Raw genomic sequence first — 25,968 nt, 5'->3', positions numbered from 1 at the left:
AAATAACTTTAATTAGAACAAATTGAATTGTAAAAAAATAGAATTGAAAACAAAAATTAAATTTTCAAAGGGTATATTTATCATAAAAATGCGAAAAGTCATTCCTTTATCGCATGTCTCGAATACCAAACATATATTTCTTATTTTAAATTCTGTACATGCAGGTAATAAATAAATCTTTTATCATCGTTTATCAAAGTACAGCATTGGGAAAATAATTCAATCTTTGAATAGGTTTTCACTAGCAATTTTACGAGCGAAATAAGTTCGATAAGGCTTTAGTTTAAAGTTAAGGCTTTCCGATGAAATCTTAATAAGCAGAAATTTCCACACATTCCTCTTCATCTTTACTTAAATCAGCACCGGATGATTCGATTGTAATAAAGTCATCAACTGTGAATAATTCTGTAGTCAAGACATTGCGATCACAGTTCTCAAAAATAGTCTTGGCTTTCAGGAGATTCCAGTTTTCTTCAACCGTGATCATACTTTTATCGTCTCTTTTCCCAATATTAATTTCATCTTTGATATTAAATTAATCTAATTTTGGATTTTGAAATATTCCTTTAATAGAGACATTCAGAGTTGACATGCTCTTGTGAATCACCTGAAGAACATTTAGCCTCATGTGGGTATTTCTGTTGTGATGCTTTAAATTGTGCGAGGAAGTAAACGCCTATTGCAATACACTTTCAGTTTTATATTTTATTATATATATATAATTAAGGTTTGTAGAATACTCGTAAAATTCGGTTGGAAGAAAACCACTTTCAGATTTTGACAAAAGTCAATCGTTTGTAGATGGACAGAACATCTATTCATAAAGAGCAAAATTGGAATGTTCCCAGCTGTTCTACCTTTCCTGCATCCCTTATTCGGAAATTTTACGAAGGAAAAGAATTTTATATCTCTAGATTCTAGTAAAATATTTCCAGTAAATAGGAACAGAAATAATGAATAGGGCAGAAAATTCACAAATTTTAAAATGAACGGAAATGAAGTATAATATTTAACGACGTAAAAATATTTAAAATGACCCGATATCTCAGAATAACGGAATAACAATAATTCGAGTACTGATAGAGTTCAAATACACTTGCTCATTGCGGTTGAAAATGATCTTCAAAGGAAAAGAAAGAGTTCAAGAGTTTTCAAAGAAAAAGATCTAATATGATGCTTAAGCATCTGACTACGACATGTGGTTTTAAGCTTATAACACAGTTTTACAACTTACGGTAGAGTCTAATTGCCTACCTTTTCAATTTCTACCGAATTATTTTAGGATGCGCTTAGGAATGTATTCTTTGATAGTGACAGATGTCGATGAGGTGATTTGTTTGTTAATTTTCAAACATAGCGTTTCTTTTCATACGCAATTTTTCAGAACTGCGTTTCACTTTTCCACTGCACAGCACTTCAGAAGTAAATTTGTTTGTTCGATTACTGAAATTTCTGATATGAGTTCATTTTTATCTTTTAACTTTCATATTCCAATAATCTTTTCAACTTGAATTCTTTTAGATAGAGATATCTTGATTAGGAAATGGTATTGTGTAGACAACTAAAATGTGCGAAGTCCTTCTTAGGGACAATTCACTTTTACGGGTATGTGAGACAGTAAAAATACTGACTTAAAAAACAAATATTTTCATGATGTCTGGTTTACAAATATTGTAAAATATAACATCATTTTCTATTGATTTTATTTTTATCAAAAAATTAGAAGTTTCAAAGAGTCTAGAAAATAATAAGACAAAAAAAAAAGGGATTAAAAACGAATGAATAATATAAAACTTGAAAAAAATCACAGCCAATACTTAACACAAAAAATTCTATCAATACATAATTTCAATGTATGAAAAATAATCGTTCTTATGGATCTAAAACATATTTGGATTAATAATTTTACTGTATGGAGTTTTAACTGACGCTATTTGATTACAAAAACGTAAATGCCAACTCTGTGACTATGTTTTTTAAAGGAAAGAGCAACATTATTATATTCGTTTGAATGTGATAAAATCAACATCAATGCACAAAATTATCTTTCGCAAGATACTGAACATGAAGGTAATAAATTGTTAAGGTAGAAAATAGGAATAATTTTAAAGTTTAAATGGCCCTTTTTGAATTTTTAACCTTCTTTTCAAATATCTGCAAAATTTAAGCAATTCTAACTGAATTTAGAAACGATTATAATTCAGTATATTAACATTCTTATTTTTATGAAATGATTTCTGAATGAGATTCTACAATAGATTTTATCGATTCAATTATTTCTCTTTGGCAACATTTTTTTCGTAGAAGCTGAAACCATAGAGATCTGTAGTACGAATCAGAATAAGTATTTTGATTTTGAGGATGTATTTATATATCTCAATACATTTAGTGTACAAAGTTAGAAATGTTTTTAGGAGAATATCAACTGCATTAATCACGACAAATGTTGCAACTCTTTCTCCAATATAATGCAGTTAAAAATAAATTTTAAAGATTAATATGTAGTGTTCCAAGACTCTGAAAATGCATCGTAATTATAGAGAAAGTTATTTAAAAAATAAGCATTATGCGAATTATTATACTTTCGTTCATTTGTACATGTCTGTAAAACTTATTTTTGCATATGACGTTATCGAGATTTCATTTTATCATTATTTCTCTCTATCAAGTGCAAACATAAAATTTTTTGTATAGAAATCTGAAAAAGAAGAAGAGACACAAATCGGTGTTCACATAAAAATTTTTTATCTTGGAAATATAGTTTCACCTGCCTAATTTCTAATAAAATTTGAAATTATAATAATTAATATACTAAAATGATGAAAATGACTCTTTGCAAATAGGTTTTATATTGACTATCATTTACATTTACTCAAATGACTTTAATTCTGTTTTTTTAAATTTATTTTATTTTTATGACATAATAAAATTCTGAGTTTGTATTCTATGCTATTACCCTTGCTGAAAAGCAAAATCAAGAACATTTAATTTCCCAGTATCCTAGATATTTACAATTCTAACACTCAATGACAATTTTATAATCACAATGTATATCAGCAAAAAGTTTTACGTCAAAATATGACACTGACACCAGTTATTTTCAATTTGATTTTTTTAATTGTTAGACGAGTTTTCTTTTTTCATAAGTCTTATGTTTCTTCCAGCCATTAGCAAATTAAGTTTTAGTTTAAATAAAGGATTAAAAATATATTCGAATTTTAGAAAATGTTTTAGCATTATTTAAATAAGAAATTCAAGGAACTAGAAGGAAAAGTCGGATTGCTGATGAATTGGAGTTAAAAATTTTTAATCAGCCAGGTGTCACTCTATATAAAATCCTTCAGATAATTCTAGGAATCAAAAACATCCCCTTTTAAGAATTTGTGAAACACTTAATTTACAGGAAACATTAAATTTATTTTTACAAAAATACGTTATTTGTAAGATTGTGAAGAATTTTTTTTCCCTTTTGCTGTTAAATAATAAGCAATGCAAATCCCTTCTCTCTACCCAAAAAATGCACGCACGCACGCACGCACGCACGCACACACACACACACACACACACAAGCGCGCGCGCGCGTTTGTATAGGCAGTTGCCATTTTACTATGCATTTTTAAATTACATTTAACAACGCATTATGCATATAATTGAAATTGAAAATTAACATTTTTCCACAATTTGCAGGCCAGTTTTTACCTACTATAAATATGTGCAAGTAAATATCTTGAGCTAGTAAAGAGCAACGATGTTTTTAAGAGAATAATTTTTTTAGGAAATTTTTATCAAATATTTTAAATAAAAACGAAGTTCTTATTCAAATATCAGACTAATATACATACGCAAAAATTTTAATAAAATAAATATATAATGATCCAACAAAATATTTTTGTTCTGAAAAATTTTCATCTAGTATTATTTTTAAAATACCGAATTAAGTATAAAAAGACACTATAATAAAACTAACCAATATACAAAAGAAAAATTTGTTTAAATTCAAAACGGATTGTATAAATTTAGCAAAAGAATTATCTGATCATACCGCATGGAGAGTATTTGATTTTTGATTACCTTTTATTGATATTCTTATTCGTTTTAATTTCACAAAACGTTTTTTAAATGAAAAGATATTTCCATATTTGATAAAAAAAAAAATAAGCGATTCAAATTCAAACAGAAAGTTATTGCAACAAAAGGAATCTAAATAACAAAAGAAAAAAAATCATACAAGAAACAATCATGAAAAATCATTTTTAAGCCCAAAGTGTTCTCTTGTTTAAAATAATAAGCATTTAAATAGCTTCCAACCCAAAATGTAAACATCTTAAATATTGATTATGCAAAATAATGACACCAATAGATTCTTGTTGAACACCATTATTTCAAATGTTAATCCGCCATCATTTCATTTGTAGGCATGGGCAGTTATGTCTGTTCTATGATTACGGCTATTTTCATTTATTAGGAATTTTAACATCCATGCTTAGCTGATGCTCATTCTACGATTACGCTTACCTTCATTTATTGGGAATTTTAACATCCATGCTTAGCTGATACTCATTCTATGATTACGCTTACTTTCATTTATTAGGAATTTTAACATCCATGCTTAGCTGATGCTCATTCTACGATTACGACTATTTTCATTTATTGGAAATTTTAACATCCTTGCTTAGTTGATGCTCAGCTATGGGAGGTAATGAAAATTATCCTGTAGTCATCCAAGATAATCGCTTTATGACAGGAATACATACGAATTTCTACTATTTCTACGAATGATGTATCTTACCAGCAACACTAAGCTGGGACGCGCTGTTACTCCTTTTGGCAGATAGACCCCCAAACTGAGTGATCTTACCGCCAGTTGTTCCTTGCTGTCCTGGCCTCGACACCTTCTCTGCGGATCCCGTCAGAGCTGTGTCCGAAAGACTGCCATTGTTTGTTTTCTCGTTTGCAGCTCCGTCACTGCTGCTCCGATTCAAAGATCCACGAGTCGGACGTGTGGGATGAACAGGGCCGTAAGCAGGCGTGGGAGAAGTGAATTCTCTGTAAAAAACAAATTCACTCAAAATCTCTAATAACAATTCAGTAAAATACATGTCTGCAAAAGAGTAATAAATTCGAAAGCTTCAACAAGATAGTACCATGATTTTATACTTTATAATAAATATTACATATACAGTATCGCGACTATCCGGCTTCCGTACTATCCGGCCTTGTTTTCTTTTATAGTAATTAAATGAGGAAGGCAAGGTGTTGCCATTGCAACACCTTAAGGCAATGCTGTGGGCGTCTGCTACGATTCTCCTACGAGTCGTGTGAAAAATACAAGTTGCAACAGGAAATAATTTGATTAGTTAGACAAAGTACAAAAAAGTAAGGGGGAAAAAAGGGGACGATTTAGCTACAGAAAAGAATCCGGCCTCATATGAGAATGCTAGGCATTCATAAGTTAAAGTCATTTCTATGCTGGATCTTCAGTAATCGAAACGAGAGTTTTTTTCACATCTTTTAAAGTGAATATGGATGACGTTTTTACACATTCGACTTCTTTGAGATCGATCTGCTGTATTCTATTTGAAAATCTCTTTCATCGGTTGTTTAACTTATTTATATTATAATTGTCATCAATCGAATTTTTTTTTAACGCTTTGTCTTTCTTCCGTATTTTTGCTATGCTGGGGTCATCTGATAAACATTATTTTAGGCACTTTGCCTTTTTTCATGAAGGTTGATTATATAGTTCATACACTGTCGCGCTTACCTCACTAAATAATGGAACTAAAAAAAATTCAAATTTTGTTGTAGAATCAAATTGAGAATTTAAAAAAAGGCTAAGAAGTCTTCACTGGAATGCAACAAAATGTAAATACAAAGATTTTGCTTCCGATTTCAAATTATTATCAGCGTAGAGCCTCAATGATCCAAAGTCAGAGATCGTGACTGCCTTTGTTTGATTATGATGATAAGGGTAATTCATTTTTAAGGTATTTATTGAAAAACAAATGTTTTCAATTTAGTCATAACATTCTTTTCTAGATGTTTAAGGTCAAATTCAAAACAATTCTATTATAACTATGCCATTCAAAAAAAAAAAAAAAATCTTTTAATTCATTTTTTTACCAGTTAAGATCTAAATTCTAGCCATTAAATTTCTTCATTTTTTCATCTCTTTAATGATTCAAAATGTTAGAAAATTATTTTATTAAATAAAACTAAGGAAAAGTCTTAATTGAAATAATTCAGGCTATATATTTTTTTGCTATCTCAAACAACACTATTTGTAAAAAATGCGCTGGTATATATAGCACGCTGTCTCAGAAGATATCTTTATTGGTAGTGTTGTTAAATATTAAGTCGATAATGGTAAAGTATAAATATATTTAAAGTATGTTTATGGTAAAGCATAAATGTATAATATTAATCTTCGTACAGCATAAGAAATCATACATTTTTTTTTGTAGAAAATGCATTGAATGCCAGGATAAAATCTCTTTATGTTTTTAAGCCATTCAGAGGCAGTAGTTTCGTTCTAACACTAACTGTCAACTACACGGTGATCTTTTGATGATCTAGTAGTGAAAACATACTTTCTAATATCTTATAAAAATAATCGATGGCAGCGTGTATACTAATTTTTTTTTTTTTTTTTTTTTTTTTTATGGATGCGAAGAAAAGAAATCTTTTGGGCTTCTGAAAGAGACCTTAGCATGCCGAAAACAAGCGATCTGCCAGCATTAATTATTCTATTTACTTTGAATGTTTTATATAGTTTCATGTCTATATTGGATTACGTACTGTAGAGTTCTACTGCCCCTGGGATGTTCAGACTGAGAAGAGAAGGCACTAGTGACACTGTATTTGGAGACCGAGCTGGTTTCAGATTCATCACTCTCCAGGGCTGGTGGTACGTTCCCGTCTTTTTCGACCCCTTCCACAGCACCGGTGGAAGGGCCCCGTAGCCCCCTAGTATTTGGTGCCCCTCCTTGGTGATGTGTGGGCATCCGAGAGCTCCTAGGGGGTGGATGGGGGTGAATATTGAACTGCCTGTCTAGGCTATGGCGAGGAGACACTTCACTGTCAGACACAATGGCTGAAGACACTCCTGCACAAAGAGAATCGAGTCAGTTTATATTACATGATTGATTCTCACCAGTTCAAATTTTGGATTTTATAATTTTAATTCTCTTGCTTATTGAAAAAAAAGAAGAAAAATGTGTATTTTTTGTTATATAATTCCTTTGATAATATGAAGCAAAAAATCTAAGAAATTGTAATCCAAAAAAAAAGAAATTTAATTAATTTATTTAGGTCTTGTTTCGAGATTGTACGCTTTGCTTAATAAATTAAACATTACATTCTGTTTATATCATAAATTTTCATGTTCGCAACCAATATTAAAATAAAGTCAAATTACTTTGTCCTTTTCTGAATTCATAATATGTCTACTTAAACTTAAAAAAAAGTAATCAACTAAATAAATTAGTTAATGATACACCAGTGTGTTGGAAAAATTTTATGTCTGAAAAAAAAAACGCTTAAAAACTTTTATATCTTCACAATTAAAATGATTTTTATAGAACTACGATTGCAATGTTTCTTTAATTTTTGAATTTCGCATTGACGCAGCTTCCTTTAATAAACACCTCCATGAAAATTATTAATTCGAGGATGAAAATATAAAGATGATGGATATTTGAACCTGACATTTATATATTGTTGTTACTCTAGCCGGAAACTATGAGACGTAGGAATATAAACTAATCTTATAGAAAAGATTTTCTCAAATAGTTAAATGAAAAATGTAATAAAAATATTTTTTTAATGTGTGTTTAAAAAATAGAAACATTTTTGTTTTAATTCTTGTCTACTTTTCAGTATTTAATTTATAATTCATTCTTCTTTTTATGGCATTTTGAAATTAACTTTTTTATTTCAAATTCATTACCAGACGCACGGAAGAATATTAAATTAAACCAATCGATTATCTGATTTATATATTTTGAAAATATTTAAATAATGTATTGTAATCGATAATACACAATTATACAAATGTCCAAAATTGTAGAATATCAGTAAGTAAGTAAAAAATCAGCAAAATTTCTAACTTTACAAATATGAAACAAGTGATATTAAATAAAAGTACGCAAAATATATTCTGAATTGGACTTGTATAGAATCTTCTTGTATTTCAATCTTCAAATAATAGAAAATTCGACACTTTTCTGCTATTTTAAAGATCAATTGTTTGAAAAAGCAATTATATGCTTTAACGGTATTGAAAAAGAACTGTTCCTTGTGAGATCCGAAGTAATACCGAAATGAAAATAATGACCTTATAGTTTTTAAAGGACATTATTCACTAAAAGATGATTTCAAACAGTTCATGAATCGAAAGATTTGAGATGGTTTTACGTATTGCATATTAGCAAATGAAGCACGCTGCTATTCTCCTATCTGGATTCCCAGGTAAAAGCTCATGGTTTCTCATAATTTACTGATCTATATATTTATATGAGCAATCGTTTGTCAATAAATATTTGATTGAAAAAAAACCAGGAACCAAATGACTTATATCAATTCAAATAGATTTTAAGTTGAAATCTATTCAATACAAACTGTCAGGAAATGCAGATTCCTTTAACAAGGAATCTTGTATCGATGTTCGTTCGAATATGTCATTCTTCATTTGGAGAAAAAAGTTTACCATCAGGTTTTCTTTGGGTTCTAAGCTTCATCTGCCTTGCTCGTTCCTCCAAGTTGAGTGTCATTTGGTCTCTTGGAGCTCGTCGTGGAGGAATTTGTGGCAGTTGTCGTTTTTTCGGAGATGGAGTGCCAGAAGGATGTCTTATCGCCATGCCACTGAAGGAAAAAAAAAGTTTTTATTCAAAATTCTCACTTTTAAAGCATGTTTAACAAGTAGTGATACTTTTTTATTTTCACAAAAACTATTGAGATATAGCGCATTATTTACTGTATTGATTTAGGAAATTTATTTCTGCTGATTTTTCATTAAACTGAATTTGATTAAGATGGCAATAATTGATGTTTCAGTGTATTCAATTAGAGAAATATAAGCAATGTAAGAGCTACAAGTTTTATTAAGTTCGTTATTTGAGTTCCATAGTAATGAAATTAAATCTAAAATGAGTGACTCCTTTTTAAAATAAAGGGAAAATGTCGTAAGTTCTGGGTAAGTTATGATAAATCACCACAAACCAGATCGAAAGTCGAAATTCTTAACGGAAAGAATATGGCGTTAGATTGGTGCTGAAGCTACAGTTACAGGGATGCATATTTAGGAAGCTTCATAAGTTCCTCAATATTTAAATATTCAAATTTTCATCCATTTGAAGTTTTAATATTTCTTGAACTGCTGAAAAGTTCGTTACTTTTTGGAAATTGCAATTGATATAATTCTTTTTTTGTCAAGCAATCTGAAAATATAAATAAATCATTGATAATAATAAAAAGATACCCATTCGTTTGTAGAAAAACGAGCAATTATTTTTATGTTTGTTTCAGGATAATTTTGAAATTGTTCATCCACTTTCATTAACTTGTTTATCGACGGTCAGTGTATAAATATTGTTAGGCTGTGTAATTATGCGCAATTATTACACAATTAAATGGAGATAAGGCACTCAAAACCAAAGAAGAGACACTGCATCATGATAAGGAACCAGGATTGATGAAATGTTAACTAAAATATTCCAAGTTAACTCAAAACTTTTGAAAAATAAATATACAATACTTGTGACTATATTTCTTTTACAATACATTGTTTGTTATTTATGTATATTATTTCCGAATAAAGATAAAGATATTATTTCAGAATAAAGATAAAGATTTTTCTCTCACCTAGGTTCAGGAGGGGAACCTGACCTATGCACACTTGCTTCTATCACTCTTCTAGTTGGTGATCTCGATCGAGTCAAGGATACGTCGTCGGGTACGACAGATCTCGACCTCACTCGATTGGATATTCTAGGAGGGTAATCTAGTCCTGAAATCGGCTCTCTCCTTTCTATTCTTTCGTAGGAATACATATCTCTTGGATTGACTACACAAACAAAACAATAATTTAGGTTATGACTCCAGTGCAGTCACTCATTTTTACTAAACTTCACATGTTTCGAGTTTGCCGTAGACTTTTCACTCATTTTCATGTATTGGGTTTTAGAATTTTGCACAATAGTTGGAACCAACAGAATAATAATATATAAATTTCCAATTTATATATTAATTTAGCTAAATAGAGATGGTGCTATTTAGAATTCAATTCAGGAAATATTAATTTTAAATTCAGAAATAGTAATTGTCTTAAATTATGATATATACTAATGCCTATAAAATAGAAAATAACGAGGAAAAACGCTTTTGTCGCACTTCTATTAGCATATCAAAAAGTAAGAAATAAAATTTAACAATATTATAAAGAAATTAAGATACAATGAATGTAAGAGAAAGAAGTTCCGGATATTCACAAGTTAAAATATATCATGAATGTGATTAAAATTACAATTTAGAATATTTGTGTCAAGATTCTCAGCATTTTATGGTTTTACTTTGTCATTTTTATTTTTGGTAAAAAGTAAAATTAAAAATATAATAAAAATTATAAATTATTCTAAGGATAATTTATAATTTCTTATATTTCTTATGTAATATATAATATAATAATATATAATATCGCATATAATATATAATATTCTAATAGAATATATAGATTATATGCGAATTTGAATATTTATTCTTAGAAATTTACAGTATCAGCAGTAGATAATTTTCTTCATGATAAAATTTTGCATAGAACATGGATGAATCGATTTAATATGCTTGCGCAAGAATTGGAACGTTTACGTGATAAATGTTTTGCGCCTTTTTGTAAGCAACATTGGAGATTAGAAAAAAATATATATTTTTTTTTTAAATTAAAAAAATCTGGAAATAAAAAACGAAAATTGCAAAAGTGTGAAATACGGAAAACAATAGAAAGTTGTAAAACTGCAATAAAGCAAAAAGTCTCAACTATGCATGACGTAAAAAATAAAATGTGTCATAAATTTCATTACGATTTCAGTTTACTTAAAGCTTTTCTATCTGTGCCTCACGATTTTACGATTTTCGTTTTTACCTCCAGATTTTTTTAAATTGAAAAATTATTATTATTTTTAATGCATTAAATAAGATTTTTTCCTTTATTTTTTAACATCTCTTTTTTCATCCAATAAAATTTTAAGTTAAAATCATTATATTTGAGCATATAATGTTTATAACCAAAACAAATTATTCATTTGAAAGTATTGCTATTTTGCAAATAATACTGAGCATAATAGAGAAAGATTTTGGAAGACTCTAACGCAAGAAATTTCAATGACATAAGCCTAATTAACTGATATCTAATAAACCATACGTCATAAAAACCATCAAAATACTGTGTTTCTCAGAAATTTTAAGGCATATAGGAGGCATTTCAATCTGATCATTTATTTATGTGGCTACTTGCGCCATTTAATTTGGGAGTATTATTTTCATACCGAACTATTTTTTATACCAAAATACAATGTGCTTCGCCAAATAATTTTTTCTTGAAAAGTTCTTTATTTCCTGTTCTTCTCAATCTATTTCGCAGCTTAAAATTTACTCTTTTCGATTATCGGGATATCTTCAACGACCTTAAAGCAGAGCTTTCAATAAAAAACGCATCTGAGTGAGGTTGCGCCATTACCTGTACTAGAACGTCTCCTATCATCAGGCCATAGATCTCTACGTGATCTCCTTTCTCCCGCACTCATGCTATCGTCGCCTACTAACGTCGGACTACTTCCAACGGAACTCAAGCTACCTGCATCACCATGAGGAAACCCTAAAGGAAATAAACACATTTTTATTTGAAAATTTGATAATAAACTATGCACATAAGGAGAATACGAGAAAAAAGGTATCTTTCATTCAATTTAATTCATGAATTTATTTCTGTTGTATTTTTCATGTGCATTTTCCAAAGTGCATTTAAATAGAGGTGCACATCTTATTCCTTTACTGAAAGATATCATCAAGGATTGTGATAATTCCGTGAACTATGTTTCCTTGAGTTTCCTTTTGAGGTTTAACTGAGGATCTATTCATATCAATCAATTATATTAGATGAATGAAAAAGAAAATTAAGATTCATTATTCTGATTTTCATTAAATTTTTTTAAAAATGTAATGGGTTGTCTAATTTTGCTTTTTTTCGGAGATTTTTTCTCATCGTAATGCTCCATTGAATAATCTGTTGGTGCCAATAATGTGTATTTTCATGTTAATTCCGTTTTTGATTGAATAAACAGCTTACCCCTTCTTGTGATAGGAATAGTTTCATCATAATCAAGCTCAGATATATCACTGTCTGATAATCTCGATACAGAAACGGAGGAAGGCGGGGAGAGGCGATCAACTGAAGTCGCTGATCCGGATAATTCAGCTTCGAGAAACAAGTTGCTTCTCCGCTAGAAGAAGAAATGCATATTATAGAGAGCCAGAGAAATTTAAATGTGTTACATTTAAAAATTCTACATAATGTGTTAATGTATGAATATATTTGGGAAAATATATTAATAAAACATGAAATGATTAATATAGCATTAAGGAATTTAATGAATCAAATCGCAGCAGGATTTTTGAATCAGTAGATATTTTGATAAATTGTAGTCAGTTGAGGACAATCCCAGTTATCCACTTTATCAAGCGAATGATACGATGTTCAATCACTAATAAAGAACTACAAATATTTCAGAGAATACAAAACGTCGCAATCTAATATATGAAAATGAATTTTTGTTTGTTCATATTCTATGCGCTGCTGTACCGTTCATCCGATGGCGATAAAACTTTGGCAATTTATTGCTTTCAATTGCACGAAGGTTATAGGCATGGTACAGTTATTAGCATTTATTTTGAACACAAAATTTACAAACAAATCGTTACAAATTCACGTGCTTCAAAATCTCAAGATCAACATGTGTCAAGGATTGAAAGACAAGGTTTATGTGCTACCCGATAAGAATCAGAAGAACAGCATGCTGCAAGAATCGAGACAACTATTCTTAACGGAAAGTGGAATGGCGAAGTTGTGTTCATTCCACGCATTCTCATTATTCCCACCGACATGACTTTTGATTTCAAACAACTGCAGTTTCCCATTCGACTTGCAATCTCGATTACCATCAACAAGGCGCAAGGTGCCTTGCAGATTGAACTTAGAAAATCCATGTTTTTCACATGGCCAGTTGCATGTTGGAGGCTCAAGAGTCGGACAGCCAAAAAATTTATTTGGTTTTGCTGAAGACAGAAAAAAAAAATATTGTCTAATCTAAAGCATTTGAATAATAAAGTAAAAAAAAAGGAATAAATATTTTTTATACTTTTTTATATATCATTAAATTTCAATAAATATATTCATTGTCGATAAGAAAATAAATATAATTCTTTCTATCATTCCTAATTTAACAAGGAATTAATTTAAATTTCAAACGATAATTCCAAAATTATTTCTTCTGCGGCAGCAACGCCAACTCGTCTAAAATAATCGCAACATATTGCAGAATAACTGTTTGGGAAATTCTTGACTTGATGCTACTTGCATTTTTTATATTATTGTCTTTATAAGCATTGGAAGTATTTTACTTATTTATAGCCCTGATCGAGAAATGGCTATCAAACGACGACACAGCAATTGAGTCAGAATTCCACATTACAGAAATGAATCTGTTTACCAACCATCATGTTCATATACATTACAGGATCAAAAATATCAGGACACTTTTGACATTTTTTTAAACCTCTGTAGACAGAACTGCTTTGTATTTCGACCTGTAGATATTATGATTGAACTAAAATTTAGCAGTGAAGATTCGGTCACAAAAAGAAAACCGAAGGAAATAATTTGGGCTCACCCCGTTTCACAGAAAATTATTAATAATTTGGAATTTTCATCGATAGTTCTGTTAGGACGGCACTGGCTTGGGGGTTAGGTATCGGCTTCAGGACTGAAGGATTCCAGATTTGAAACCCGACTCAACCGAAGAACGGCCGAGGAAGTAGTTCCATAAATCCATCGGGATCAAATGTTATTTCACTGGTGTATCACAGAAATTTTGAGAGGACGGTGGCGTTCTCGTCGTCTGACCATGATTCTAAATTACCAGGCTCGACCAAAATAGCCAGAGTGTTAATACTTAACGAGAAGTTAATATGACTAAATTTCATTAGCTGTGTTTGCTATGTGTGGTATTTACACGCATTTTCACAAAAGTAACACACATTTTCAAGGAGATATAAAGGCTTTATCAGAAAGTCAAAACTTCTCCGCGAGTTGTTTGCTTCTCACACGTATAGATTTCAACTAAATCATACGAAACTTACAGAATGGCTGGTAATAAGCCAGCGAAGAATTATATTAATATTCCAAGAGAATATTTTGTATTTGAGGATGACGAAGTGTTTCAATAATTTTTAACAGCACTGTTATGAAATAATGTTTTTTCCATAATTTTGAATCTAGGTAGAGATTATATAAAGTTCTAGTTGAATACCATTAAGATTTCGTCATTATTGTGAGCTGAATTTCAGTAATTCTCAAAGAGATGCTAAATGGAAAGGATTTTCCACAAAATGATATCTTTCAAACTTGAATATTCGAATAGTTTTTCATAAAGGTTAGAAATTTAATACTAAATACACCTTCAACCTATGCATGACTTAAAGTGCAATAAAGTAGGTATTATAAATAACTATAAATTCTTTTCTGATATTCACATTATTTATTCAGTCGTTGAAATTGTAATATTTAGTATATAATTATGCAAGAATATTTAGAATATTTCTAACATTTATACAATTCAATAAAACTATCCGAGAATTCATTTTTTTTTTAAAAATAATTTAAGGAAAACCCTTAATCATTTTCTTAGAGAGAAACTGAAATTCGGCCTGCTGCATTGCCAATATCTTTCCGAATTAACCGTCATTTAAATCGAATTTTTATATAATCTTCCCTATATAACTGGTTTCGAAATTTTGAAAGAAAAATATGCCATGTATTGCACATGTACATAATCTACAACAATAATCGCGTTTCCCTGAGTATTCAAAGCATTCATTTTGAATATCAATATAGTTGTTTGCTGAATTGCTGTCAAGTGTTCTATTAGTTTTATAAAATTTGGTTGAAATTTTTACATGCCAAAAGGAAAATGAAAGCTTGGTATTTTTTTTCTTTTCAACTTTGTACATAAATGAATATGCGTGTTTTTTATATGAAAATGCGTAGATATTGCTCGCATCAACTAAAATCATCGATGAAAGTTGGAAGTCGTTTGTATAAAACAGAGGAAATTCAAATTAGTTTCCTCTTCATCAACTTTTGGCCTGTCCGCTAAAAGTTTTTATGATCGTTGTAAAATGCGAGTTGGAGCATAAAGCATAATGTTTTCTTCGTCCAATCCTTATGAAGAAATTCGAAGAAACGTGAGCGTACAGATAATGTACAAAATGGATCTTTACATGAACCAGGACACATTCTCTAACTCACTAAGCTTCGGGATCCCACACTCTTGGGCCAATCAATTATATATGCAGTACACTCCCACGTATCCGGCCTAATGTGGCAGAAGAGCAAGCCGTATAACAAAACAGCCGGCTTGAACGGAGTTAAATGAGCTCATTTCTTTGCCCACTAATACCACAAGACGAAGTTTTTATACCAGAACGCACTGTTATAATATGTATTTTCTCACTTGTTATTGAGTACTAAGCCTTCCATTATTTCAAGTCACGTAGAACGTGAGGGCGGTTGCGGCCCGGCGAATCACAAAAGCAGTTGCCGGAAACGTGTTGAGTTAAAATAGAAGGCTATACACAGGTAGGTAATCTTAAGCAATGGCGAAACTATGAAAAATGAGCAGAACGTTACTCTTTTCTTATCACAAATTGTATTTTGCACACGACACATAGGAGGATCGTAACAAACGCTCGTTTCCAATGCCTTAGAAATGTTGCCAATGCAATGCCTTGCCTTCCTCTTTTAATTGCAACAAAAGAAAACTAAGCCAGATACTTGGGAGTGTACTATATATCGAAACACTTCTGCTGCATTTTGCTTAGGATTAAGATATAAAAGTTGAATCAGTTCTACGCGAATCATTAGAAGCATGAATCATTTTAAAAAGCAACCACAATGACTACATATCAGTGCTGATTTTAATCAAATAGGTGAATGCAGAACAGGTAATTATTTATTTAAGTTATCATCAGCTTCTAAAGGAATGAAAAAAAGAAGCTCTTACCAATTGATCCGCTAAGCTTTCTTCCCTTGAAGACATTCTGTACCATTCATTTTCGTTGTTTAGTCGAGCTGTCGACAAGTCAATAAGAACCTAAAAATGAAAATAAATCTCAAAAATTAAAATTTTAGTTCATTTGCTTATATTACAAAAGTTAGTGTAAAAAGCTTTGATTTTCATTATTATTACTTTTATTTAAATTTTCTCTTGCAATTTAATTGTATTCAGATTTCGAGCTAGGCTTATAAATTTTTATTTTGTTCTTTTACGTCATCGCTACTGAGAGCCCGTAAAATCAAACTAAAAAAAAAATTTAATCAAAAATTTGAATACTATTAAAAGTTGATTCTTTCGTTGACAAAGAAGTGAAATTGACATAATTTTTACTGAAATGTAATATCATGTAAACATTTAAATATGTCGAAATGTAATCGTCCTTGACACTTTAAAGAATGTGCCATGATCATCATTTGGGAAAAAAATTGTTTATCTTTTCGTGTTCTCAACCATCTGAAATGTGGCAAAAAGATGTGATTTTATAGAATAATTACATTTCAAATATCGCCAAACAGCAACGGTGATCTATGAATATGAACTAATTTTACATATTACAGAATAATTGGCTTTGTAAAGATAGAAAAATAAATTAAATGATACAGAACCATTTTAATGCAAGAAGGTTTGAAATATGAAAGTGTCACCTTTTCTAACATGAGAGTTGAATGTGGTCTAAATATAACGAATAAAATAAAGAAACCTACTAATTAAATAAGTAGTTGTGCTTTTCTTTAGCCATTCTGTACTTAATATAAGCCCTACAAAACCAATGTGTACATTCTTAGTTATATACAAAAATGTTTAGAGGTACATTATATACAAATATTCCAAGAAAATGGAAAATGGTGAATGTAGGTTTTAGCAATAAAATATTCTAAGGAATTGGAAAATGGTGAATGTAGGTTTTTCTCGACTAAAGAGAGGAATGCAGATTAAAAAATATTATCAAAAATAATGAAAAATAGTTTCTTAGATCGTCTCAAGTATTATTAATTTTTAATTAGAATATAATTGTCTTATTTTGACAATTTACTCTATAAATAAATTATTGAATCAATGAATAAAATTTACGAAAATAAATATGAAAAGTAGACGAATTTTGTAATAAAATTTTCGTGAAGAAAATTACAAATTTTGCAGGATAATTAATTGTGATGAAAATTGATGAGTACATTTTTTCAGTATAATCAAAGAAATAATTCGGTAGGGAAAAATGATATGAAGAATATAACAAATAAATGAAGAATATAACAAATATGTTTTTTGGGTAGGGTCTCTTAGTAGTTTTTGATAGAAGAAATTTTAATAATTTCTATTATGCCTTTTTACCAGGAAGTCGAAAATGAAAAGTAGAAGGAAATACTCATTAACAGACAGATTGCATAATTTGTAAAACATTTGCATCTTGTTATAATTAAGAAAGAAAAATGTATTAATATTTTTTTTAATTCACTTTCTTTCTTTAAACATATTTATGATACTGCTCAACTTTGACGATATTTCAAAATATAAAAATAAATATCATATCACTCGATTAAAAACATTATTATATGACAGCTCATAGCGAGTTAATATGGAAGATATATCTCAGGTGTTGAACATTAATTAAAAAGCCCGTTGTTATTAATCGAAATCTTTAGAATTCGGAAAATTGAAATGTCTTGCTAATAGCATATTAACACGACATTTCCACTCCATCTTAATAATGAAAATGAATTCCAATGAATAGTCCAAATAATCATGTTAATGAAGAAAGTACTTATGATTATACTTTCTTCTGAAGACACAGCTGATAACATTATATCCTATAGCATTGTTATAGAATTTCTTACGATATTGTATTACATCATGAATATTGATATAATATTGTTCAATATCTCCATTCATTTGCGAATATACATGGGATTACTTTGAATGATATATTACATTTAAATATAGAAAAATAGATCGTTTATTATTAGGGCTTTCTAGCTTTAGGCATTTAATAATTCAGAGTATGTTTTGAAAGAAATTATTCATTTAAAACATTAAGCTTGCGAATCATTACTAAAACGAAATGAAAAAAGAAGAATTAAATAAATTTTATTTCAAATTATAAATATAGCAAAGCTAAAACATTGCGTACTTCGCCAACAAAGTTATTACTCTCGTAGCGATCATAATCCCAGCAGGTTATTTCCAGCGTCCGTGTTTGTAAATCTGATCTTCTAAGAGGTGAGTATACAAAAGTTTGGTTCCATTTGGGTTCATAGGTGTTAGCAATGGTTTTGGTTCGTCTTTTGCTTTTCTCACTAAAAGGAAATTACGGATTACTTTTCTCAAAGATACCACTGCACATTACAAATACAGTTTGTCAAAATGTTCTTCAAGTACAATTTTCTTCGAAAGAAAACACGTTGGAACATGGTAGACGAAAAAGAGATGAAGAAACATATACAATAGAAACATTGAAGTTAATTAAGTTAAAACATTCCACAAGAAAGAAAAATGAAATATTTAAATAGATTATACAGCGCTTCGTTTCAATGTTATGAAAACATTTTTCTGGAGCTATTTATTCAAGTTTTTGTTCATTCTTTTCATGGTTGTGTATGAAAGTTGTATCATACATTTTACATGAAAGCTTCGCATTAAGTGAACATAATATCTTAGGTCACACCTTCGTCTATTGATATTGCGACTCTAATCCGATTAAGAATAAATAGATATATGTGAACTTTGTTAGCACAATTACATTAAGTGATATATAGATGAAAACAACTGGATATGAATGCTAACACAAAGACCCACAAAATTATATAATGATAAATAATGGTTAATAATGTAATGTAATGGTTGGTAATAATGGAATGGTTGGTAATGATGGAATGTTAGTTAAATGGTACTATACAGAGCTTCGTTTCAATGTTATGAAAACATTTTTCTGGAGCTATTTATTCAAGTTTTTGATTATTCTTTTCATGGTTGTGCATGAAACTTGTATCATACATTTTACATGAAAGCTTCTCATTAAGTGAGCATAAGCCACACCTTCGTCTATTGATAATGCGGCTCTAAGTGGACTTTGTTAGCATAATTACATTACTTGATATATGGATGAAAACAACTGGATATGAAAACTAAGACAATTAAACACAAAATTATATAATGATACTCTAAATTTGAAGTATATGAATGTAATGAAAAAGGAATTTGTCATTGCTCTAAGTATGAAATACAGAAAAGTACAAACTTTACGTTATATGGGAGATACAGAGATGAAACCCATGATACTATAAGTGAGTTACAGAAATAAAGGTTTCAAATATGTACAATATATGAAGTATAAGATTTATTAGAGACATCGCACTGCATATGTTTTTCGACAATGAAGTAAATTATATAAAATGAAAAAAAAAAAAAATTGCACATTACATGGAATACAAAAATGCATTAAAACCATTATACTACATACGAAATTCAATTATATGAATAATATAAATTACGCTGTAAACTGTGAGCTTGAATTTCATATACAGTGGAGTAAAAAAAGATATTTAAATAAGAACTCGAGTGTGAAAGTAATTTTGTTTGATTTTCCGAATATCTCATATGAAAATACTTTCTAAATAGCATATTGCCTGAACTGAGTTATTATTTTTTTTACTCTCCAATGGGCCATGCCATAAAGATTCAAACTCTGAAAAGATACTAAATATTTCTTCACCTCAATTAAAATTATGAAATCGTACAAATCAGGAAAATAAGTAAAGCTTTCGATTTTACGAGTAACGTTATTTTTTATATTACTAAAAAGAATTATTCCACTGTTGCTTTAATTGCTCAATATTTAAGCCTCATTATTCGAACAAAGGGCCACTTTTGCTGTCAAAGCAATCTGTGAATTATTATTCTTATAAACCGTAGGATAAAAATTATCATGATATTTCAGATTTAAGCATCCTTTTCTAATTTCTCCAAGAAGGATGGACTAACCACCTTTGGACATCGGCCATATAAAGACCATGAGTAAATTCACATTGTACAGTGAATATTCGGTCACAACGATAATTTGGGACCGACGAGAAAAATTAATTTAGGTTGTCGGTGTTTTGTAAAAATCCGATAAAATGCACAAATTTATATGCATTTAATTAAATACAGTAAGTATATTCGGAAAGATATAAAGGTTAAGTCAACCATGTGGCTCTCCGACCTGCCACGATTTAAACCATAAAACTGAATGACCGGACAGCCGCAACAGCAACATTGGCGGGAACTGTGGTTGAGTCCTAAGGATCATCACCGGCCACGGTACAACCCTCCCCGAAGGAAGTACGTCCCGTCATCGATGGGAGGAGTCAGATCAGCAACCTATTCGTGTACCCTCCAGGGCGTAGAGATACAACCACCATGCCGAAAGCATCTCATCCTCATTTTGAGGTGCGCCCCCCCGGGTGTGAGATATAAAGGTTAAAAACAAACGAATTTTTGATATGGTTTATCTTATAACTTGCAAGGTTTCAAACAAAATTATATGAGTCTTAGAGATTACCTGACAATATGCCAATAAGATGTGAAATTAAAATTTTAATTTCATTTCAATTGAAACTTTGGATATTATCCTTTCATTTGGATAGAGGGAAATGAGTATTTATAGTAAACAATTTTTAATTGTACATCAGCAAAATATAGCAAATTTTTCTTTCATAATTTTTAAATCAAATATAGAGGACAACTTATATAAAAATTGCAGTTGAATACCATTAACATTCAATTAGATATTTATTTTTATAGTAAGCTGAATTCCATCTATTCTTTGACAGACATTAAATTTTGCAGGTTTTTTAACTGCTGATTGTTATTTTTTTTAAACTTGAAACTTCGAATAGATATATTGAATTGTACAAAGGTTAGAATTATAATTTATACTTCTGCATACTTAGAAATTAAGTGCATAATTTAAATTGCAATAAATTAGAGGCATCAGTAACAATAATAGATTAGATTACTTGATTCCATTTATTTACACGAATATTAGAATAGTAACTGGATATATGCTTATGTAACTGGTAACTGGCATTATGTGACTGGATATATGCTTAAAATTAAAACGAGCCACTTTTATATTTCACTTATCGTGCAGATACGTTAATGGATTCTATGAAGTGGACACTACTAATAGGAATTGCAATCCAGAATAATTGTAGAAATGGAATGTCGAATTCATTCCAGACTGCAACGGCTCACATCACAAACAGACCTATACCTATTTACTTTTATAAGAATGGCATGCATTTCCTTAAGAAATGTTAGAAGGAGTACTGGGTAGGAGTGAAAAAAAAAACTGTTGGTTTTTCGAGTATCGAATTTTAATCGGATCCAAAAGTTGCACATTTTTAAACTAATCAATGGGGGCGGGGATAGATCTTGAATAAAAAATGGTTTAAATTGTGGAAAATACAACAAAAACATCAAGATTTATCTTTTCACTGCAGTTATATAAATTGCATCTTTTTGTTCATAATAACGTTTAAATACTTCATTTTAGCTGTCAGATAACAACAACAATAACAAAAAATCATACTTACAATCCAAGTCTTACATTTTGAGTTTGCGTGAAAGGACTAATATTTTCGAATTTAAGTGCAAAATTGAGATGCTATCGTTTTACGAATGGATGTATTGTGATTAAAAATACCATATTTTCGGATGATTAATGTTTACGCATTCCATTTTGACAAGACTCTTATCCGATTCAAGATTCTTAACTATTTTTTTATGAAATAACCAGACTAAACAATTAGAATGAGTTAAATTATGCTTATTTAATCAAATATGTGGTTAATTTTTAAAAATTAAATTTGGGCATTGTGGATCTCGAGAGCAAAAATAATCTGCAGACTCTGTAACTAATTTGTCATATCTTTCAATAACTACACTATGACTATGACAATGAAAATTTTAAAAATCGAATTCAGCACAGTGTTATCCTGCAGAAAAAAAAAGTCACTTTTGTCAGACATTCTATCATCGGAGAGAGCGACGCATTTCATCCAATCTATCAGCCCAGTTTATCCCATTGAATGAAAATGTTTTGGGTTCTTGCCTTTAATATTCTGCTGTGACCCAATTCTTGCATCATCCGATATCCCAATCAAGAACATGTTTTCTGAGTGACAGAAAAAAACGTTTTATTCAATCACAGAATCAATCATTCTTTTAATAGCATCTGCTTAACATTTCATTTGCCGAAGCAACCTTAGGATTTTATTTCACAAAGATCCGAATTGATATCTTTTAATGTCGAACCAAGTAGAAATATATGCTGAACCAATATAATTTACAACCCTCTTCAGTTGGTTTTGTAAAACTTATTTTGGAAATGAGCAGCCGTTAAACACGATTTTCTGGGATCACTTATCAAAAGTGATTGAGAGGTATTGGATCTCTTATTGTCTGATCTGGGACGCACTGAATTGCTCTGAAAATATTTGGATGTCGCTGTAGGCCTTTCAAGTTCAGTTCTATTTGCGCTACGTACATTTAATTTCATAGCTTTGAAATTTATTACGGGTATTTTTTTGCAATTAATCAGTTGTTTGCCAAATTTCCATGAGAATGATACTGATCCCCTCTTTTCTTTTCTCAGTCATTCATATAAATATTAACTTGTTGAAGTGAAACAAGTAAATGATCTCTAAATATTAGCTTATACGTTATGGATAGTCAAATTTTTTTTATACTCTATGACTTGTTGTATTACCATAATCAGTCAGTTAAAAATTAATTTTCTTAAACTACTTCTCCAGGCTCATGTAACGTGACTATTCTTTCTTAATATTCGATACATTTTAATTCCTTCTTGTAAAAGAAATATCTTTTCCATCATTCTCTTTGATACTATCTCTTTCTTGTTTAATAAAATACGTGCCCGATCATTTAAGAAGATCAAAATGGTTTCATCAGACAACTTAGACTCTATTAAAAAACAAAAACCATAATCTGTGTCCTTTTTTTCTTCAGATTTTAGGCTTAATGAGAGAATTAAGGCATAGCTTATTTCACCATTTATCCGTCGATAAGCATACAAAAACGCAACTTTTGAGCCCTATTAAAATTCGATGCTCAAAAAAATCAATTTTTTCCCACTGCACTCTAGAGGATAACCTTCTTTACAAAGTAGCAGCTGTTATTGTAAGAAAAGGAGGGCTCAATTCATATTAATAAGTGATGCACCTACGAGATAAGCAAAACATAAAGCTATTTCAAATTTAATTACTCGGATTTGACTAGCTTCGCATGTTTCATGTTTATGAAGATGGAATTTTGTAATCGTCTTTTCATTTCCTAATGTCTAGAGTTCTGAAATCTTTTTTACTTATTGGTTCCAAGAAAATTAGAATATTTCTTAATTATCAATTAATATACTAGTTTAGTTGAATTTACAGAATGGCTAGATCTGTTTTTCAGTTTGAGATATCAGTTTTTGGATTTCATATTGTTTATGATCAAGAATTATGAAACTTATTAAAGATAGGACAGTAGAGAATAAAAAGGATTTAAACTTATTATTAGAGTAGCAAAAAATAGAAAATACTTTCTTTTTATCGGAAGCTAACACACAATGCAATAAAAAAAATTAATTCTTTGATATTCATTGAAAGTTAAAATATATTTTAAACTTTATTAAAATTCCAGTTTAGTATATTTCTATAAGAATCTCAAGTTTCTAAAATTTTATTTTAATATTCATATATTTGGTAAATAATTATTAAAGTAAGAAATTAAGAATATTATAAAAAGACAAGAATTAAAAAACATTTTTAGAATAGGAATATTACGCATGCGATTTAAAATATTCACTATCTTAGTATGATGCTAAATATGTAGATTATATATAAATTAGAATATTTATACTTAGAAATCTGGAATGTTAATAGGAGGTAATTTTCTTCACCATAAAATTTCATATCACTGATTAAAATACGGGTGGGGCCTTAAGTTAAGATGCTCGATTTGGTCTGTAGGTTTGCGTAAGCCATTCCAGCGACAGCATGACGACTCTATGATAAAGCTTAAGTATTTTACGCATTTTTTACCATAAAAAAATTAAGAAAAAACCCATAGAAATTATTATGTATAAAAAAATTTAACAAATGCTTTTATCGATGCATTAACAAAGAAAAATAATTCTTAAATCAAAATTTTGGACGTAGAAAAAATATTTTAAAAACTTGAGGCTCGGAAGACGAAAGAAGAATGCTACAATGAATATTATATGAAATAAAAAAATCCCAAACATTCATTATACATTATGATTTGAAGTAATTTACAATTTTTCTATCTGAGCCTTGCACTTTTAAGATTTTGGTTTTGTCTTCCAAATTATTTTTGCCAGAATAATAGTTTATCTATTTCAATACACTGTAATAAATGTTTTTAATAAAAAAAAACCTATTTATATATATATTTAATCATGATTATGTGCACAAACAGTGAAAAACAAATGATAAAATTGAGAATGCCTAATTTACTGCAATATAAATTATGAACTTAATTTATAAAAATGCAAGGCATGATTCTTACCTTTACACAATCCAATATAAATATTTTTAAAAATTAAACGATCGCGTGAGTTTTGCATGAAGCATTGCTCGTAAATAACTAGGCACGGTGCGAAATTATCTGACGCACATGTGCAGAAAATTTATATCAAGTTTCCAGCGTAAAAAATGTGATCAAAGTATTAATATTTATAGCTATTTACAATGCCTATATTACAATCGAAATTAATGACTTAATTTATAAATAAGTAGAGGTATTAACTATGATTCTAACATTTATACAATTCAGCATATCTTTTCGTAGATTCAAACTTAAAATATATTAGACTGAAAATCCTCATCATTTATCTTCTTCTAAAGAGCAACTGAAATTCGGCTGGTTTTAATGTTGATATCTTTGCTAGTTTGTCTTAATTAATTAAGTTACTTATTTATAGTATTTTAAATACTCCTCTAGGCAACTGGAGTTTTCATATAAGTTGCCTTATGTACCTGGATTTGAAATTATGAAAGAAAAAAAAATGCTGTGTATCGCACATGTTCAGTTAAAAGTTATTTACAGCAAGTATTCGAAATACTTTATTCAAATGTTAATCAGAAAGTTTAAAGGATGGATTACCTCATATTCTGTATACATCACATTTTGAGTGAAAAATCAGCTCATTTTAAGCAAAATACACGTAATAATTTGTGGATTTAAAGAGAAATCATTTATATCTTTCCGAGGATAGGTATTTTTTCTAGGGAAACTACACATGAATACTGTACCGCAAATCATACTATTAATGAAAGTTACAATTCCTTATTGGCTTTCTGTGAAACGCAGTGAATACAAATCATTTTCTGCTTCTTCCATTTCTAGTCGACCTTACAATTTTCGTTACCGCATCTTAACAGTAAAGTGTGAATTCAGATTACTTATTTTTACATAGTCGACGCTCAAAGTTAGTTTATATAGCCTTTCTCGAGAAATTCGAAAAAAAAAATGTATAAATCTGAAAGTGTCCGGATATTTTTTCATATAATATACGTTCGAC

At 29.7% G+C, this 25,968-nt stretch overlaps 1 protein-coding gene across 5 annotated transcripts in view; it reads right to left on the bottom strand.

The window, feature by feature from the left end:
• Positions 1–25,968, bottom strand: part of LOC129960763 (regulating synaptic membrane exocytosis protein 2-like) — a 234,420-nt gene that overhangs the window by 9,833 nt on the left and 198,619 nt on the right. For 4 of the 5 annotated variants that reach the window (XM_056074376.1, XM_056074377.1, XM_056074380.1 and 1 more), the window contains 8 exons: positions 18,511–18,676; positions 16,332–16,421; positions 12,341–12,494; positions 11,732–11,869; positions 9,862–10,063; positions 8,708–8,862; positions 6,799–7,105; positions 4,790–5,046 (listed from right to left, as the gene is read on the bottom strand). In XM_056074376.1, the coding sequence (XP_055930351.1) occupies positions 4,790–5,046; positions 6,799–7,105; positions 8,708–8,862; positions 9,862–10,063; positions 11,732–11,869; positions 12,341–12,494; positions 16,332–16,421; positions 18,511–18,676 (1,469 nt within the window). The remainder of the gene's footprint in view (positions 1–4,789; positions 5,047–6,798; positions 7,106–8,707; positions 8,863–9,861; positions 10,064–11,731; positions 11,870–12,340; positions 12,495–16,331; positions 16,422–18,510; positions 18,677–25,968) is intronic. The other variant, XM_056074378.1, reaches the window with a different exon arrangement.

Source organism: Argiope bruennichi, chromosome X2 (assembly GCF_947563725.1).
Source record: "Argiope bruennichi chromosome X2, qqArgBrue1.1, whole genome shotgun sequence".
Taxonomy (NCBI): Eukaryota; Metazoa; Arthropoda; class Arachnida; order Araneae; family Araneidae; genus Argiope; species Argiope bruennichi.
This window is presented reverse-complemented; position numbering and strand designations above follow the sequence as displayed.